Source organism: Trametes versicolor (assembly GCF_000271585.1).
Source record: "Trametes versicolor FP-101664 SS1 unplaced genomic scaffold TRAVEscaffold_12, whole genome shotgun sequence".
Classification (NCBI taxonomy): Eukaryota; Fungi; Basidiomycota; class Agaricomycetes; order Polyporales; family Polyporaceae; genus Trametes; species Trametes versicolor.
Window position 1 is genome coordinate 542,402 of NW_007360332.1, and position 17,470 is coordinate 559,871.

At 59.0% G+C, this 17,470-nt stretch overlaps 8 protein-coding genes and 1 non-coding gene across 9 annotated transcripts in view; 4 read left to right on the forward strand and 5 right to left on the reverse strand.

Annotated features, from left to right (window-relative positions):
• The window catches only part of TRAVEDRAFT_133357 (uncharacterized protein), a gene marked incomplete at both ends in the record, with an annotated part of 9,555 nt that extends 7,001 nt beyond the window's left edge, over window positions 1-2,554 (reverse strand). Inside the window, 7 exons of the mRNA XM_008045511.1 lie at window positions 469-590; window positions 649-739; window positions 810-963; window positions 1,018-1,057; window positions 1,111-1,396; window positions 1,449-1,832; window positions 1,910-2,554. Of these exons, the coding sequence (XP_008043702.1) occupies window positions 469-590; window positions 649-739; window positions 810-963; window positions 1,018-1,057; window positions 1,111-1,396; window positions 1,449-1,832; window positions 1,910-2,554 (1,722 nt within the window). The remainder of the gene's footprint in view (window positions 1-468; window positions 591-648; window positions 740-809; window positions 964-1,017; window positions 1,058-1,110; window positions 1,397-1,448; window positions 1,833-1,909) is intronic.
• Window positions 2,555-3,126: 572 nt separating this feature from the next.
• On the reverse strand, window positions 3,127-3,719 carry TRAVEDRAFT_133670 (uncharacterized protein; the record flags this gene model as incomplete). The annotated part of the gene is made up of 2 exons (XM_008045512.1): window positions 3,127-3,420; window positions 3,480-3,719. The coding sequence occupies 2 exons, from the start codon at window positions 3,717-3,719 to the stop codon at window positions 3,127-3,129; spliced, it is 534 nt and encodes a 177-aa protein (XP_008043703.1).
• A 429-nt stretch (window positions 3,720-4,148) lies between these two features.
• Window positions 4,149-4,220, forward strand: TRAVEDRAFT_t200. Its single transcript has one exon. It is a non-coding gene; the product is annotated as a tRNA-Ala (tRNA).
• A 52-nt stretch (window positions 4,221-4,272) lies between these two features.
• On the reverse strand, window positions 4,273-6,028 carry TRAVEDRAFT_154739 (NAD-P-binding protein). The gene is made up of 10 exons (XM_008045513.1): window positions 5,918-6,028; window positions 5,689-5,849; window positions 5,609-5,631; window positions 5,469-5,551; window positions 5,308-5,412; window positions 5,178-5,255; window positions 5,107-5,119; window positions 4,887-5,048; window positions 4,759-4,831; window positions 4,273-4,688 (listed from the first exon to the last, which is right to left on the reverse strand). The coding sequence occupies exons 1-10, from the start codon at window positions 5,964-5,966 to the stop codon at window positions 4,407-4,409; spliced, it is 1,029 nt and encodes a 342-aa protein (XP_008043704.1). The 5' UTR covers window positions 5,967-6,028; the 3' UTR covers window positions 4,273-4,406.
• A 1,719-nt stretch (window positions 6,029-7,747) lies between these two features.
• On the forward strand, window positions 7,748-8,663 carry TRAVEDRAFT_23706 (uncharacterized protein; the record flags this gene model as incomplete). The annotated part of the gene is made up of 7 exons (XM_008045132.1): window positions 7,748-7,829; window positions 7,892-7,915; window positions 7,974-8,035; window positions 8,107-8,206; window positions 8,278-8,402; window positions 8,461-8,554; window positions 8,617-8,663. 7 exons carry the CDS (start codon window positions 7,748-7,750, stop codon window positions 8,661-8,663), a joined length of 534 nt encoding a protein of 177 aa, XP_008043323.1.
• Window positions 8,664-8,877: 214 nt separating this feature from the next.
• Window positions 8,878-11,337, reverse strand: TRAVEDRAFT_31521 (uncharacterized protein). Its single transcript, XM_008045182.1, has 5 exons — window positions 10,949-11,337; window positions 10,322-10,541; window positions 10,085-10,264; window positions 9,259-10,032; window positions 8,878-9,197 (listed from the first exon to the last, which is right to left on the reverse strand). The coding sequence occupies exons 1-5, from the start codon at window positions 11,328-11,330 to the stop codon at window positions 9,077-9,079; spliced, it is 1,677 nt and encodes a 558-aa protein (XP_008043373.1). The 5' UTR covers window positions 11,331-11,337; the 3' UTR covers window positions 8,878-9,076.
• A 519-nt stretch (window positions 11,338-11,856) lies between these two features.
• On the forward strand, window positions 11,857-14,186 carry TRAVEDRAFT_154745 (glycosyltransferase family 69 protein; the record flags this gene model as incomplete). The annotated part of the gene is made up of 5 exons (XM_008045514.1): window positions 11,857-11,958; window positions 12,447-13,211; window positions 13,270-13,599; window positions 13,652-13,838; window positions 13,905-14,186. The coding sequence occupies 5 exons, from the start codon at window positions 11,857-11,859 to the stop codon at window positions 14,039-14,041; spliced, it is 1,521 nt and encodes a 506-aa protein (XP_008043705.1). The 3' UTR covers window positions 14,042-14,186.
• Window positions 14,187-14,397: 211 nt separating this feature from the next.
• Window positions 14,398-15,393, reverse strand: TRAVEDRAFT_154749 (60S ribosomal protein L31). The gene is made up of 5 exons (XM_008045515.1): window positions 15,340-15,393; window positions 15,254-15,280; window positions 14,886-15,126; window positions 14,708-14,784; window positions 14,398-14,649 (listed from the first exon to the last, which is right to left on the reverse strand). Exons 1-5 carry the CDS (start codon window positions 15,340-15,342, stop codon window positions 14,617-14,619), a joined length of 381 nt encoding a protein of 126 aa, XP_008043706.1. The 5' UTR covers window positions 15,343-15,393; the 3' UTR covers window positions 14,398-14,616.
• Window positions 15,394-15,767: 374 nt separating this feature from the next.
• Window positions 15,768-16,932, forward strand: TRAVEDRAFT_31524 (uncharacterized protein). Its single transcript, XM_008045183.1, has 3 exons — window positions 15,768-16,145; window positions 16,214-16,392; window positions 16,449-16,932. The coding sequence occupies exons 1-3, from the start codon at window positions 16,058-16,060 to the stop codon at window positions 16,641-16,643; spliced, it is 462 nt and encodes a 153-aa protein (XP_008043374.1). The 5' UTR covers window positions 15,768-16,057; the 3' UTR covers window positions 16,644-16,932.
• Window positions 16,933-17,470: the final 538 nt, after the last annotated feature.

The window sequence follows — 17,470 nt, forward strand, 5'->3', positions numbered from 1 at the left end:
CGCCCTTGGTCTGCTCCAGGATTGAGGGGGAGTGTTGGAGCACGCAATCCGAGCGTCGTTGTCTGCGACCGGCCCCGTATCGTCTAGTGTATGTTTTCTGATTGTTTCGTTCGTTATCGTCTTCATGTCTGCCGCGCGGACGAGTTCCGCGCGGTCAGTATTACATAAGCATTCTCGATTAGGCAATTTCTCATTGAGACGCCCTATCGCTCGCCCTCTCGCCCCCCACCTTATACTCGACGTCTCGCGATCGCGCTGCCCTCAGTCTTGCTCTCACTCGAGCGTGCGTACTGAGGGTAAGCCGATCCCATTTCCCCCCGTTCATGTTCACCTTACTAACTGTACTGTATGTAGACCCGTGTCGCTTTACTTACAGGTACAGCACAATGATCAGTCTTGCTCTCACTCGAGCGTGCGTACTGAGGACCCGTGTCGCTTTACTTACAGGTAACCGACGCCGACGCACACGCTCTCGCTCACACCGATGGTCAACTCGTTGCCGGAAGCGATATACACGAAGAACGCGGATACGGAAACGAGGACTGGTGCGCAGATCCAGAGTACGGACCAGCAAATCGAATTGATGCGCGCTGCAGGTGTCATGCAATCGTGAGCGTGCAAGAGTCTACGGCTGTTGTTTGGACGTACCTTTGATCATCCACTGCATCTCCACTTCGCGAGCATCCAGGACCCTCTGGATCCACCGATTTTCCCAAGCGAAGAACTTGATGAACTTCACCTGCAAAATAGCAAAACAGGCGATGAGTCTCATACCAGCGAGACGTGTTAGCTAGTTGCCATATACTTACCGCGCCGATCAGCTCGTTCAATACGCTCATTCGCTTGTCACGCGAGGTCGACAATCCCTTTTGAATGCGGATCGACCGTTTCGAAACGAAGTGGTTTAGTGGCCAGCTGAGCAGTAAGATCAAGAATCCCGTCAACGCGGACCAGCCTAACAACCTGCATTATGAAACTATGAGTGTACTACACGTATGCAGAAGGAGTAACACTCACTTGTATAGGAACACGCCGGCAATGAGGATTTCAAAGGGCGCTGCATGAATCCGATGAGTAGGCTATCTTGCCCCCAGCTGCATGCATGCATACCTCCATACATGAAGTATATAATCGCAACTATCATCGAGATGCAGCTAGCATCGCTCGACATCATGTTCACGATCTTGCCAATATCTGCGCCAGCCTTCGGATCGTCTACCTTCGGGCCCGGATTCTTACTGGTGTCCTTGGACTTGACGTCCGCGGCGTCTTTGTCAACGATGCCCGAGAAGTCCTTGCGCTTCAGGGCCTTGTCGTAAATGGACACCATGAGCTCCGTCCGGATCCGGGTGCAGGCGCGCCGGCAGTACCATAAATGCTGGAGGTCGCTCTCTGTCTGGGAGATACAAATGAGCAACTCCAGGTGCACGATAATCTCCAAGCAGCACCTTGCAGAGCGAACTCGCGAATGCGAGGAACGCATACACGAATGCGAGCGCCCGTTTCTCCGGGTTCCGTCCGTCCCCACCGAGCGAGTCCAAGATCTGCTTCAAGAAGTACGGGCCAGCATAGTTGAATACGATGCTGACGTAGGAGAGGGTGAAGTCCAGGATCAGGTCGAGAGAATTGGTCTTCCAAAGCCGCTTCAGCAGCTTGCCCGTCGAGCGCGAAAACTTGATATGCAGCGGGCGAGCCTGCATGGTCGGACTCATCGCCCAGACGTCCTCCTCGTTCAACGTAGTAGAGGTGCCGAGAGTGAGTAGTGGTATGAGCCAACGGAAGGAGGCCCAACCCCACAGGGTCGTGTAGTCTTCAAAGGAAACCGACGCACCCTGGACACAGCAAATAGACGTTAATTATATTCCAACCGATACATATATGCGGATAATCATGAACATGGGATACGTACGATCGCCTCTTTCTTGACCTGTTTGCTCGGAATGCCGAGCGGCATATTCACGACGATCGTGAGCACCCCGGCTATGGCAAACAGGTTGACCACCTCCGTAGCCACCAGGGCCCAGTGAGGCATCGGCAGAGCGTAGACATAATTGTCGTATAGATGCCCGAAGAACGTGACTATCCCAAGGACTAGGTGCAGCCCGAAGAGAACGAGCAGGTCGTACGGAACAGTTGCGGTAGGCTTGACAACAAGGCGCAGTGTGGCATAGAACCAGGTCGAAGCGATCAGGAGGTCGCCAATCCCGTTCCAGAGGTCTTGCGGATTGTCAATGAGACTGTAGCACGCGACCCCGACCCAGAGCAAGCACTCGACGAGCGACACTGCAGAGAGAACGAGCGTGCGCCATAGTGGGACCGCAATCTCCTCTTCTTCCCGTGTTTTGTCATCCCCGAAGATCAACGCTTCAGCTTCGTGCAGAGGGAGGAAGTTGGTGAAAGGCTTGCTCGCGGCACGGAGCAGAACGCGAGCGGGAGGTGTAAAACTGAGAAGAGCGAGACCGACGAACACGAACGGAACGACGGCGGACCAGAAATCGCGCACGCATGCGTCGATTGAGAAGGAAGTTAAGCTCGCCCCGTTGCATGCCGCCATGTCGATGGTGGGCGACACTGAGATGATGTCGTCGGTCGAGGGGCGGCGCGGTCAACAGGTTGGATGAGCGCCGCCTATAGATACCGTTACTACATATTATGTAGGCTGGGAGGGTCAGCGTGAGAGTTGTATACGCTGTGGGAGCATCAGACAGACGTTAATGAGCCTGATCCGCGGGCGTCGACGTCGTCGCAGACGACAATATACTTATGCTGCGATCTTCCATGCTTGTGCAGCCCAGATCGCCGTGGTCGTGGTTTGGCGCGACGCGCTACATGCCATTCCTTCTGCAACTCCTGCCGTAACCTGCATGATATTTCTGTCCTCGGACACGGAGGCTCGATGGCTAGGCCGTGCTACGTGACCAAGGCAACAAATGTGCATATGTCAGGTGGTATACATGGTGATTGAATTTATGATGACGACTGACATCGAGAAGCAGACATGCACTCATTTGGCACGATATCGTACACGGAGATCCTATTAAGCTGTTTTAATGGTCCTGTCTTGAAGCCACGGGGGAGATGACATACCAGTTACTGAGTCCAGTACGACGTTGCGCCAACCCCTCACTACGGCCCACCCAGTCGTCCGCATCCCCCGATCCACACAGGCATGGCGGGCTTGCCATCCGCCCCACCGCCGACCTCGTCCAGCCGTCCGAGCACGTCCCAGCCCTCCGCGAGCTCCCCGAACACAACGAACTTTCCGTGCAACTTCGCGAGCTTGGTCTCGTCGTCCGTGAGCACGACGAAGAATTGCGACGAGTTCGTGTTCTTGCCCGAGTTCGCCATGGCGAGTGAGCCGCGCTGCGCCTTCTTCTTCAGCCCCGCCTTGTCGTCGTTGAATTTTCCGCCGTAGATCGACTGCAGCCCCATGCACAATCAGTTCGAGCGCCTGCGCAAGACAACGCTACGCGACGTACCTCGCCCCCGCTCCCATCCCCGCGCGTGATGTCGCCGCCCTGAGCGACGAAGCCCTTCACGATCCTATGGACCGGGCAGCCGAGGTAATGCAGCTTCTTGTTCGGCGCGTTCTTGCACGCACCCTTCTCGCCCGTGCACAGCGCGAGGAAGTTCGCGGTCGTCTTCGCCAGGCCCTGGCTGCCGTCCAGCTCAAAGACCAGCCGGCCTGCACACAGTGGCGCCGGGGGCGCGAAGCGCATCTCGAGCGAGCGCTACGCGGGTTTGGCGGGTGCGCGCGCGTTTCATTCGGAGCAGGAAAGGGCAGCTTCAGCGTGGCGCACGCAGGCGAGGAGGGCGGGGATGTACGTCGAGGTCCCGCAGGATGTCTTGCTGCTCCTCCGAGAGCGCGGCGGGCGACGGCGGGAGGCCGTAGATCGCGGCGTTCTTCGTGAGCAGGGCGGCGGTAGCGGCGTACGCCGCCTGCGCGCGGTCGTGCTCGTCCTGGTCGCCCATGTAGATGTCGAGATATGCGGAGGAACTCATCTCGTAGATGGTGGATGTGAGAAGTCGAGGGAGATCCGCCGAGCGATCGAGTGCAGCTTCAAGTTCAAGGACTTCGAGGTTTCTTCGGCTTGTGGTCTCGAGTGAACGGGTCTCAATCTATTAGGTACAGAGGACCACACTGGAAGGGGCAATTGGCACAGTGGTAGCGCGCACGCTTCGCATGCGTGAGGTCCAGGGTTCAATCCCCTGATTGTCCATGGTCGTCACGACTGATGAAGTTTTCCTTTGTTTTGAGCAAGTTTTGAGGGCATCCTGCTTTTCCGCTCACAGAGTGATTCGGAGGTTCGCAGCTATGGCGAGCCCAGCGCGGTTTGATTTTTAGAACTAGTCGTACATGCACACATTTCACTTCGCTGACACTACCCCGAACGCCCATCACCCGCTCACTCGTCCGCAACCACGATCACGCTCTTCCCGAAGTTGTCCCCGCGGAGCACGTCAAGGAGCGCGTGGCCGGCCTTCTCGAGCCCCAGCACGCGCTGCTCCTTGTACTTGATCTCGCCGCGCGCGACGCGCGCGGGAAAGTCCGCGTAGAACTGCGCGCCGTACTTGTCGCGCAGCGACCCGACGATGAAGCCGTGGAGCGAGAGCTCCTTGGACACGATCTGGATCAGGTTCTTCACGTGGTACGGCGCGCTGTTGTACTGCGAGATCATGCCGCATTCCTACCATGGGGGTTGGGGCATTAGCGTGTGGGGATGAGAAAGGGAAGAGGGGGAGGAGAGAGGGACGTACGATGAGGCGGCCGTACTTGGCGGCGTGGTCGAGCGCGGCCTCGAGGGTCTCGCCGCCGACGTTATCCCAGTAGCTACAGGCAAAAGCAGGTCAGCATTCGCAGCAGTAAAGATGAAGGCTCCGCGTACATGTCGATCGGGCCCTCCTTCTCGAGGATCTCGCGGGTGCTCGCAGTCTTGTAGTTGAAGGCGACGTCCGCGCCGACCGAGCGGACGAACTCAACCTTCTCCTCGGACCCTGCGGATGCAATAACCTTCAGGCCCTGCGCCTTCGCGAGCTGGACGACGGTACTGCAGGGAAGGCGCGTGAGATAGATGTCATACACCCTGCAAAATCTGTGACACGCACGCTCCGACGGGACCTACGATTACGACAAGGTGTCAGTTTTCTGTGCCATTTCTCGTGATGAAAACGCGTACCTGAGGCTGCGGAAACGAAGACGGTCTCGCCCTTCTTCGCCTTGGAGAACTCGCTCCAGGCGTACACCGCGGTCTCACCTGCCAGGTTGTGAGCTTCGCGCGTTCAAGTTCGATGCGGATATATTCTTACCGGGCATGCCAACAACACCGAGGTAGACGGACCAAGGGAGGCCCTCCTTGTTCTCGAGCACCTTGAACTGTGCAGCGTTGGTCTCGACGGAGTAGTGCTGGAACTCTGAGGAGCCATTGCTGTGTCAGTGCATATATATGGGACCGCGGCCGGGGACATACTGAAGAAGCCGTAGAGATGGTCGCCCTTCTTGACAGCGGGGTTCTCGGAGCGGACTACGACACCCACACCGAAGTTGGTGAGACTGCGAACGCGTCATTTAGATCATACGCGTGAGATCTCTGGTCGCGCGTGAACGTACGGCTCGTTGATCGGGAAAGGCGGCTATGAGCACGGATGGGTTAGCTTGCAAGAACCACAGCAGACACGGAGTCCACGTACCGAGTAGCTCTTGGACTCGGCATGGCGCATGCGGCCGCGCAGGTAGGGGTCGATGGAGAGGACGAGCGTCTTGACGAGGAAGCCGCCATTGAGGGCCACCGTCTCGGGGTCAATCTTCTCCGAGTCATCGTAGGCCGTGGTCTGTCCCGGAACCGGGTAGCCTGTGTGTAAAAAAAGGGACGCATGAGATACGACATATAGAACCTGCAGTGTGTGAACGAGGACGCACCGGTGGGGACCTCCTTGAAGAGTAGACGTCCGTTCGTGACCGGTGCCATTGCGCTGAAGTGATATGTGTGCGGGTGAGGTCGAGCGAGGGTGTGTATGCGTGTAGAAAGACGAGCTGAGGTCGCGGGAGTGTGTTGAAGACATCTTCGTCGTACCCCAGGGTGTTTATATAGTGGCGCCCGGAGAGCGAGGGAGTACGGGAAGAAAAGTACATGGATTCCGGATTGCGCTTAGTGAGGTCATGGCGGGAGGTCCGGGAGAAATATTCTTACTCAGCAACGCCTCTTTGACCGGCAACTTGGTCCCCTTACCCGGTCTTCTGCCTCAGCCGCCCTCGGTCGAATACTTTCCGCCGAGACCAGCAAGCTGCGTCCCTCTCTCAGCCATGTGCGGCTGAGCGTAGGTCTTTTGGGCATTTCGCGCATGTATGAAGCATTCCAGGGCCAGTAGGACATTCAAGGGTGAGTAGCGCTCAGTGACCGAACATTCAACACACACCTTCCCGATTGTTGCAGCTCTCCCTCCGTGGCGCATCTCAATAGGTCTATGGCGCAACCCTCGGGCGTAGGGCGAGCAAGGGTATCGCGTACAGATACCCAGTGCGAGTAGAACGCCAGGTGACGTCCTCGTTGACGCAAAATGTGGGTCTGAGGTCACCCGTACGTACGTGCAGCGCGCGCCTACTCCCGAGGCTTCCCGAACTTCTCGGACTCGGATACACACGCCCCCACACCGCCCAACGGGCGACTACCCAAGCACGGCCACCCAGTGAGACCTCCAGCCCCCCACCATGATATCTTGAACTCGATGCCATAACACAGCTGTGCTGCGGGGTACCGACCCCGCTCCCGGATGGGCGTGAGCCGTACCGTACTGTACATCTCAATACTATAGCACGCGTTGACATCGAAGACCCGTCCACGACAAACCTTGAGCTTGTTTTATACGGGGGCCCGCGCCAGACTCGATCTGGCCATACATATCCCGTTCGAGGCACCCGTATTGCAAACGGACGTCCAGCTACCTCCCCGCAACTCCTTGTCTCCGGCTCATCTAGGGGCCATCTCAAGGTACGACACTGCCGCGACACGCCCAGCCGTCCACAGTGACTGACGGTCGGGTCCCCTTGCAGACGCCTTTATGTACATGATAGCCAACAGGATATCGCTTACAACGCGTTCAGTATAGAGGCCCGAACATCGTCCAACGGAGGTACCTACTCCGAGTCCCGCAGCGCCAATCTGCCTGTGCCCATAGACGTATGTCCACTTCCAGCCGATGAAAGTCTGGAGGTGCGACTCAATGTAGTACGCGATTTGACGGTGATACGTCCCTGTATGCAACCATACCCGTAGCAAAAGCTGCAGGCTCACACCGCCTCATTAAGCTGGTCTACGTTTAGGGTTCAGTAGTGAGGTATGTACTATTTACTAAGCGGATGGTATATTGTCTAACGCACCCGACAGTGAATTATATAGCGATGAAACTGCCATGATCTAGCGGTCACCCCTGGAGAATGACCTTCCCGTCCGCCACAGGTCTCGTCACCCGAACATCTACGGTTCCCGCTGCCCCTGTTCTATGGGTGTACCTAGGTGCCCAAGCCCGGTACTCTCTCACTCCGTACGCGACCAGTGTCGTACAGACTGTCCGGTGGGCTCCAATCCCGGAGCTAGTGCCCATGGAGGACGACCATGGCCTGTGGTTGCGCGTCGACCAGAGCGTATAAAAGGCCCCACCACCACAGCGAGCTCCTCAGACTCAAGCTCATCTCTACCTACGCACCACACTCTCAGCCCCCACAGCTAGCTCTTTTTCCACACTTTCAACTATGCACAGCTTCATCACCACCTCTGCGGTCGGCGGCCTCGACGGCCACCAGTTCCAAGACGTGCACATGCGTGCCTCCGACGGTAGGCCCGCCTCCCGCCTTGCCCACGTCCCCCGTTGACCACTAACACAACGTCTCTCACAGGCAGCATTGTCGTCGACGACCTCGGTACGTTATGCACCGCTCCCAACTCTCCGCTCGACGGCACTCACCCGTATCCTGGCAGGCAAGGACCCGCTCGACGTCGCGCACCCCATCCAGAAGATCATCGTCTCCCACGGCTGGATCGTACGCCCCACTCCCTCCCTCCAGCTAGGCGCGACATACTAACCCACGAGCCCCCCTCCCCACTGCCCTAGGTCGACGGCATCGCGGTCACCTACCAGCTCGCCAACGGCGACGCCACCACCATCGGGCACGGCAGCCAGTTCGCCAACGCCTCCGTCGTCGAGCTCAACGGTGCGGCCCCCTCTCCCTTTCCCCAGTCGACGGGAGGGCATTCGCTGACTCTGACCGTGGCCGTGACGCAGCGACTGAGGTCCTGGTCGGCGTGTTCGGCCGCGCCGGGTGGCACGAGTACTACAAGCGCGAGATGGTCGTCGACCTCGGGTTCGTCGTCTTCGACGCCGCCCAGGAGACCACGCGCATCGTCGGAGTGAGTCCGTCTCGTCAATTCGCGGGACCCCAGGACTGACACACGGGGTTTGGGGCAGCCGTTCGGCAATGGGGACGAGAGCAACCACGGCAAGCCGTTCTACTGCTCGGACGTGCTCGCCTTTGGCGGCTTCGCCGTCAACACTAACCACCGTGAGTGCTCTTCACGGGCGATTGTGGGTGCGAGATTGGCGTTGATGCTGTGGACTGCGCAGTGGGCCTCTCTGGCCTGTTCTTCTTCAAGGACGCCGGTATGCGCTGAATTCGGCGCTGCTAGCAACCGCTTGCAGGATCTAGTGAGGGGAGGTGCAGGGCGGTGTTGAAGTGGGCGGTGGTAGCATCGTTGTATGTGCGCGCGTGGATAATCAATATGCTTTCTTGACGACTTTGGAAAGAGTGAGGGGAGGATAGGACATCAGTATACCAACGGTCAGGCCGGCCATACGCTGAACACCTCTGGGTCGTCGCATCTGCGCGCGGGGTAGCCAATGTCGTCCAGCGCCGCACACAGGCCTCTCGAACATGTCCATTACTGTTCGGATCTATCGATTACTCTACTAGCTATGCACAGACACCCACGCCCACAAACACCTACAGGCGCACTCCGACACATCGCTCTCGCGCGTAGGTACTCTCCTCCTAGCTCGACCGTGGACCCAAAAGGCGCCGACACGCTCACGTCGAGAAGATGCCGATGATTTTGAATGGCGGCACGTTCCGGTCATCCTCCTCGCCCAGCAGCTGGCACTCGACGTAGTGGGTCCCGCGCGCTACGCGGTGGTCGATCATCTTCAATCTGCACACGGTTCTCAGCATACGAACGAATCTAGTAGGCGAGCGGAAGACAAGACACTTACGATGGCGTCGGTTCTCCCACGTCCGCCGCGTTCTCGATCACGACCGCGCCCGGGTAGTTGTCGTCCACCCAGCACTCGACTGCGCTACCCTCGCCGACCTGCGCCGCCGACTCGCGCACGTAGTAAACGCCCACGTCGCCCGCGCCGACCTGGATGTTCACCCGGAACCGGCTCGTCGGCAGCGACGAGTAGAAGTAGTGCGCGTGCGACGACAGCTCCGCGGAGCCCGGCGGCGGGTGGTACGCCGCCCAGCCTGAACCTGCGAACATCGACAGCGGGAGCGGGTTCACGAGGTCGTTCGCCGACACACAGTACGGCGCGACCTCCTCGAACGGTGTGTCCTCAAGGTCGGCTGGTCGGCTGTTGATGCGCATGGTGGGCACGCGAAGCCGGGGGTCTTGCGCTGCGAGCGCGGGTGGACGGCCCATTGAGTCGCGGTCTAAAACGGGAGCGGGGTTTGCTGCTGCGCCGTCCTCCGCTACCACACCTGCGGCAGCACCCTTGCGCTGTGCGACGCCTCCGAAGAGGCCGCGCGCATCCGTGGGTTGCTTCGCCTGACCGTCTGCATAGATAGGCGCGGCTGCGGAGGGGATCGCTTCTGCGGAGTGGCCCATCACCGAAGCCCAGGCGTTACAGACTTGCGTTTGGAAGTAAGACGTGAGGACGTCCGCGATGACTTCGTGACCGGCCGCGTTCGCGAGGACGGGGTCGGTGAAGTACTTGTTGATGGAAGCGGGCTTCTCCATGAACCTTGGGTACAGGATAGGCTTCGTGCTTTCTTGGGATTAAGTTTTATGCAACAGTCCGACGAAGGAAGTGCTCATACCTGATGTGGGGCACGTCGTAGAATTGTGCTACAAGGCTGTGCCAATGATCTGCGCCAGCGAATCCTCTTGTCTGAGCAACCTGTGGGCTGAAGTGGCCCAAGATAAGGACCGCCGGGGAATCTGGCCGAATCATGATTGACCGGACCAGAAGCTCAAACTCGTCCATGGAGGCCTCCGTACTGTGCGGTCCGTTTGTTAGAGGTACCATTGCTGCATTGTACTCTGAGTATACTTACTTCGCGTCATCGACGTCGAGTTCGATGATTACCAGGTCCGTAATATCAGGGATGTGGTGGGCGTTGCAGAAGGAGAAATATGATGAGCTTGTCCGACGCATGGCACCATTTGTGAGCTCGGACGCGGGGTGGGGAAACACGTTGTTCCACCAGTTGAAGAAGCGTGCAGGATAGCAACTCGGCGCAAGGGGGTCATCGCCTGCACCATGGCAAGCAGATACTGTGAACGTGCGTCAGCGAACCCGCCAAACATAGCATGTGCTCGGAGAATCTGGAAGCTGATAGTGGGTAGGTCATATGAACTTAAATGCATATGAAGAGAACGTAAGGCGTCTCGCGGACGGAGACAAGACGACTTTCGTAACGTCATACCTCAGGTACAATCCATAGGAAGCAATCAAGAAGACATGTATAGGCGAGAAGTACGAGGAACCTCGCCTTAAGTCCTCCAGAGACGAGTCGTTCGAAGTGTGCCGTCAACGGCGCCATACAGTTGACACAGGGCGTTATTTCAGCATCAGCCATGAACGCCGCTATCACCACAGGGCTTTTTCTAGCCAGCTCGAGGGAGGAAGCAGGCCAAGGCGCCACACTGCGCAGGGCCAGAGCACAGTGCAAGGTGCTCACCTGAACCGCCAACGATACTGATGGTCACTGGAAGGCCGGCGAGGGCTTTGTTGATGACGCGCTGTATGCGCGCCCCACTGCCAGTGTGGAAGCGTGTCTGCGAGAGCGCAATGGGGTCATATCTTGAGGCGAGCTCGTCGCCCGGACCCAGTGCCGGGCAAAACGGAAAGGGGTTGGAATCATCAGAGACATTCAAGTAGTTCTTGGGCTTGAGGTCCGTGTGGAGGAGCCGGTGTCGAGGATTAGAGGTCTCGGTGGGTAGTATAGAGCGCGTGAATACAATAAGGGCGACGAAGGCGACGAGGATGAGCCATATGCGGTTGGTGACCCCGAGACTCTTCTGGTGCAGACGCGAAGGGGCCTTTTCAGACTCGGAGCCCATGTGACCGGGCGTGGGGGGTATCGAGATGTGGGCGACTGCCTTGCCTGCACGGCGTTGCATCCGCGAGCTGCTCACCGCAAACGGCGACGAGGAGGTGCAGGAGGGTGGGGGAGAAGGAGCGGGAGAGAGAGGGAGAGGAGGTCGTGGTCGAGGATCAAGGTGGCAGGACGTGCCCAAAATGGGACAAAATGGGCGTCTCCGGCACTTTGCTCTCTGGCAGCCCGCCGACCACTCCTCCGCCTCTCCTGTCTCCTCCCCTCCCGCTCTCCCGCCTCCGCGCTACTATACCCTAGGCTCGCTATTCTTATTCTCTCTTAATCTGCCATAGACTTGCTAGCGCGCCTCCGCACACTCCCCGGCCGCGCCCAACCAGAACCAGCCACCGGACGCGCAGGATAGTCACGTCGGAGGTAGCGCGTCGGTATACACGCTGAACAGGAAGTCTTCGAGAGGTAAGCCCCACCGAGCGTTTCTGTACTGTACAACGATGGTCTCTTATCGACAGCTCAGAATACGCTTGCACGCAATGCAGCCTAGGAGTAAACACCCCCTCCAGCGCATCCCGACATGGCTCGCCCTCTCCGTCGGGATTATGGTCGGCCTCTTCATCTCCAAAATGTTCTCTTCGGTGAGTAATGTGTCTACTTGTATTGGGGGCACTTCCATCGCAACCTTCTCTCCTTGTGCGCGTGTTTGGGTTGGCACCTGCCCATCCCTCGGGCGGCTCCTCGCTCGATACGGATTATGGCTCTTGGCACAGCACATTCCTCATCAAGGGTGCTGTAAGATATCCTTATCCTCGGAATTATCAAGAACATGATGGGATGCAAGGTATGCGTTTGTCTCATGATGTACAGGCCCGGAACACCGAGCCCATACATTCCGAGACATTGTATCCACAGGGTCAGACGGCGTACATAGGAGTTGCGCCCTGGACGTGCCGGCGCATCGTACGACCGTCGAACAGGGAGACGTGCTTGCTTATGAGGGCACAAATGCACGTCCTCCTATTCAGTCTCTGGGTCTGAATGTTCGGTGTGACGTCGACATACTCGATGCCGCATTTCCGTACCTGTGTATCGCACCTCACAAGTATATATGCTGACCCTTTGACAGTCCGCTACTTCAGCATGGAGAGGCCGCCACGCTCCGGTGCTCCCTTCCTCACGCACACCAGCAAGAACACCGCTGACATTGCCAACGATTGACCAACGACGGCGCGTCTTGGACCTCGTTACCCATCTCTCCCCGCATTACACAAAAGAATGCACACGACCCGCCCAGCCAATGTACAAAGAGCAGGCGGCAGAGAGATACGCGTCTCTCATCGGGCACCAGTCGCCCGCGTCCTCGTCCTGGTTCGACACATTGGGGCTGGGCAGCAACGTCGACGGCGACTACGTGCCGTCTGGGCGGCGGTTTGGGCCGGACGCGCACAAGTATTTCTTCGCGATCAACCTGTACAACTCGTTCGACATCATCCCGGACCTCTTCGCGACGCTCTTCCGCGTCGCCGCGATCCTCGGCTATCACAACGTGTACGTTTCAATTTACGAGAACGGCTCGACGGACCAGACGAAGGCGCTCCTGCGCATCTTCGACGCGATCTGCCGGAGCGTCGGGTTACGCGTCACGATCCGGACGTCGATGCGCACGCGCGGTGCGTTTAACCACCGTATCGAGTACCTCGCAGAGGTGCGTAATGCTGCGTTCGTGCCCCTGCACGAGCTGCGCGACGCGGAGAACGAGTATTTCGACTCGATCATCTTCATGAACGACATCCTGCCGTGCGTGGACGACCTGCTCGAGCTCATCTGGCAGAGCCGGAGAAACAACGCGGGCATCACCTGTGCGGCGGACTACATGTACCACGAAGAACTCGTACGCCTCCATTCCCCCCTCCCGTACTTGTGCACACTAACGCTGCCCCCCACGCCAGGGCTCGCCCGTGTTCTACGACAACTGGGTCGCGCGCGACATCAACGGGACCGCGCTCGAGAACGCGCCGTTCGAGTCCATCTTCCAGCACGGGCCCTCGCAGCAGCGCTTCATGCAGCACCTGCCGATCCAGGTGCAGTCCTGCTGGAACGGCATCGCCGTGCTCGACCCCGCGCCGTTCTACGCGCCGCCGCACGTGCGCTTCCGCATGGCGCGCATCACCGAGGGCGAGTGCTCCGCGAGCGAGTGCTCGCTCATCTGCAACGACTACTGGGAGGCCGGATACGGCCGTATCCTCATGGTGCCCCGCGTCAAGCTCGCGTACGACCACGTACGTGCTCTTCTTCTGTGTTTATTCCTGTGCGTTGCTGACGGCGGAGCAGCGTGTATGGGACATAATCCACCCCTCGCGCCGAAACCTCACCGCGATTCGTGGGTACGTCCGCCTCGGCGGGCTCCCCGACAACCCGCGCACCGACCCGCAGGACCGCGCCTGGTTCGGGCCCCACGACCGCCTCTTCACCGAGGAGGAGAGCGAGCCGCTCGCGTTCCAAGCCGGCCCCGAATACGGTGCGTCCCCTTTCTGCCGCTCGGTCTCTTCTGCTACAGTTTGAAACTAATATTGCTCGCCGGCAGTCTGGTGCTGGGGATGGGACGGCGCAGGCGACCTCGACGGGCCGGACGTGGACCCCATCTGGGAGCACATGCCGAACAAGTCCTCGCGCGCGGACTCGGTCAGGGTGCGCCACGACCGCAGCCTATTGTACGTCTGAGCACGGTTATGCCGGACGAATGTGAGAAACAGGATTGCTCTGCTGGAGTGAGTTGTGCGGTGGGTTGGGGACATATCCATAGAACGCAATATTCTGTATATAGGCCACGCATCGTTATCGTTCAATCGCTCTCGACATCATTAATAGTGTTACAACTTGTTGGAGGGGGCGTTTGGCTTTGGCGTAGGAAACTCAAAACGGAGCCGCAGCGACCAATGATGGGCTACGTAGTGGCCTGAACGAGCACCGCACCGATACTCCCGTCGATTCACGCACGATTACAAAATAAATCTCAAAAACAGATTCGCGAAGATAGAATACCTGTTTGCCAGGAGAAGTGCGCTTTCAGCTTTGAGGTGGACACGCTGATATGGCGGTGGTGTGTTTTTGGTTGCTCGACATAGCATATGGGGGCAGTAGCGCGTGCGGCGGAGCGTACGTACGTGTGGGTGCATGGCAAGGCATAATACAGCGGACAGACAGCCCCAGGGCCGTTCCTTCCCTTCCCTCCGACCCGGGCGCCACCTCGCTCGGGAGGAGTATCGACACAAAGCGGTAGAAAAATGATAGAACATCTACTCGGCGTCGACGACAACCGTCTCGAGGCCCTAGACGAGACAGCAGTGTGAGTAAGATGGTACGAGGAAGGAGAGCAAGGGGACACACCTTGAAGGACTCTACGGGGACGTAGCTCGCGTAGGTGAAGAGCTTCTCCTTCGCGTTCTCCTCGTCATTACGCTTGCCTGTATATCACATCCACCAGCCGTTAGTTCCCATTGAATAATTCCCCCTGCCCGCTACCAAAAGAACGACCCCGATGTCCGATTTAAAAAAAAGTACGCACGCTCAAGCTTTACGCGTATCCGGTGAGGAACGGACTTGATGCCCTGTGCCCAGAGAGCCTGGTTGAGCTTGGGGTCGAGACGGACGTCCGTGGTGCCCATCGCCTTGTGCGCGAAGTCAACGACGGACTTGACGGCCCAGGGGGCGCGCTTCTTGAAGGAGCGGCCGTGGACGCGCTTGTGGAGGTGGATGGTGTATTCGCGGGTCACGACATCCTGGAGCGCCGAGCGCTGCTTGCCGGTCTGAATTCACGAGCACAGAGGAGCGGGTAGGATGCGAAGCAGACGAGGAGACCAAGATTTCCAAGCAGAGCAGAGGGATGCAAGATGATGAGGATATGTCCTGTTACAGGCGGGTCAATATGCGCACCTTTTTGGTGGTCTTAGCGGAAGGGGCCTGGGGGAACTCGGTCAGCACTTTGCACGACGGGGAGGAAGAGCGGGACGGCAACGCACCATGTCTTGAGGATGTCGGAGTCGGTGAGCTAGGCTTGCGGGAACGGCACAACTGTCTGGCAGCGACTCGGGCACTTTGGTGTTGTTTGCGCGCGGTGGCGGCAGAAATAAGGTTCGGTGGCTTGCCCGGTGCTTGCTAGTTCTTCGGGGGCGGCGCCAGAAGGAGCAAGACGCCGGCCGGGCCCTGGGCGGCTACGTGATGATGGCGGCGTGGGGCGGGCCGGTGGGATGTGCCTGGGTGAAAGCGGAAGGCGTTGTTTGCGTCCGCGACGGTGTTTGCACACGCCGCCCACAATGGGAGTCCCTTTCACGCTCGCTTATGGCAGTCCCCTCGCCAGCGCACGCCCAGCCCGTCCTTTGTTTCGTACAGGGACCTATTGTCCGACACAGCGACCCCTTGCTGATCCTGGTGCGAACACACAGCGCGCCCACAAGATGTACAACGCATCAGGAACGCGGCTAGGGCGAGAGAAGCAGCAGCCCGCACGCGGACGGGCTGCCGATGCAAGGCTGCTTTGGGCCGATTGTTTGTTGGATATGGTTGATCTCCCACAGGGACCCGAACACACTGATCGTTTGCAATTGGCACGTCCCCGCAACGCGAGCGCGCTATAAAGCCTCCCTTGTCCGCCCCTTCCCTCAGCAACTCACCGAGTTACTTCTCCACCCCGCCCACCTCCTCCGCCCGCCTCCACCCCGCCCACCGCACTCATCCACAATGCGCTGCTCCGCCATCCTCATCCTCGCCGCCGTCGCCTCCGTCTCTGCCGCTGGCATCAACCGCAGGCAAGACGCTACCTACCCCGGTACGTTCCGCCCCACATAGCGCGCACCCAATCACGCCGATCCTGACTGCCGCGCGCCTTTGTACCAGCCTGCTCCCTGCCCTGCCTGCAGGCCGCGGACTTTGGCACCTGCGACCCCCTTGACGACGCGTGTCTCTGCAAGAGCAGCGACTTCATCAACAGCACCACCACCTGTATCGCTGGCGCGTGCTCGGGCAACGACCTCCTGCAGGCCGAGGCCGCCGCACAGAGTGCTTGCGCAGCAGTGGTAAGCACCCCGTCCCCTCTCCGTACATCTCCCTCTTAACCTTCATTCTCCCCTAGGGTGTCACCCTCAGCAGCAGCGCCCCCGCCGCGTCGGCGACGGCCCCTGCTAGCAGCGCGTCCGCATCCGCGAGCGCCTCCGTCACCTCCACCTCTGCGGCCGCCCCCTCCCAGACCAGCAACGCTGCGTCCTCGCGCGGCGTGAACGCGCTCGCGGCCCTCGCCGCGGTCGGCGCCGCCGCCCTCGCGCTCTAAGCTCCCCGCGTCCCCCCTTAGACCGCGTCCCCGCTCAGCCCCTACTCACACCCGGTGCACTGTAGTCCCACCTCCCACGCTCCTTGGCGAGAACGAACTTTCGGCACGCACTAAACTTATATAGTTCGCTATTCCCCCCACGTACGCGCATTTTAGTCATGACCCCCGGCTCTGTTTCTGGTTTTTCGTAGCTCTCTCGTTCCGCTTGGTCCCGCGCGCGGGTGTATCCTCCCTGGCTTTGGATGGGTTTCGTTCGTGTAGCATGCCTCTGACCCCGCAATATACCTGCATCATCATCGCAAATCGTTTCTGGTGGAACGGCCACTTGCGTGCGTCGTAGCTCCATTTGGCGGGTATCGACTGAATGTGCTACTGCTGCGCAAGAAGCGGGACCTTCCATGTGCCAACTCCGCGCGCGCATGCGAAGAAGGGCCCGGTCTCGATGGCCACTCTCGTCAGAACCTCCGGGCATGGGACGCGCTTCCATGTGCCTGCCCTGGGATTTGGAGGCTTGGCTATCTGCAAAGGAACAGGAACTTCCTGACCTTGTTCCCTGCGAGGCGGCAACTTCGTGTATGGCACGTCTGTTAATCCCGGCATCAGGCAGCCGGTCGAGCTCCCTGGAACGGTGAGGCACAACAGAACGGGGTATGATATCATAACAGAAGACGATACACGAATTCTGCTCGTGCCATTGTACTTCAACTCGAAGTGGCAGATGATCATGGACCTAGAGGGCACCGTCTACCACGGTCCACCAGCACCGCAACCTTCAGGCAGGTGTGATACCGCTCGTCAATCGCGAGTCGCATCATCGAAGGGAAGTC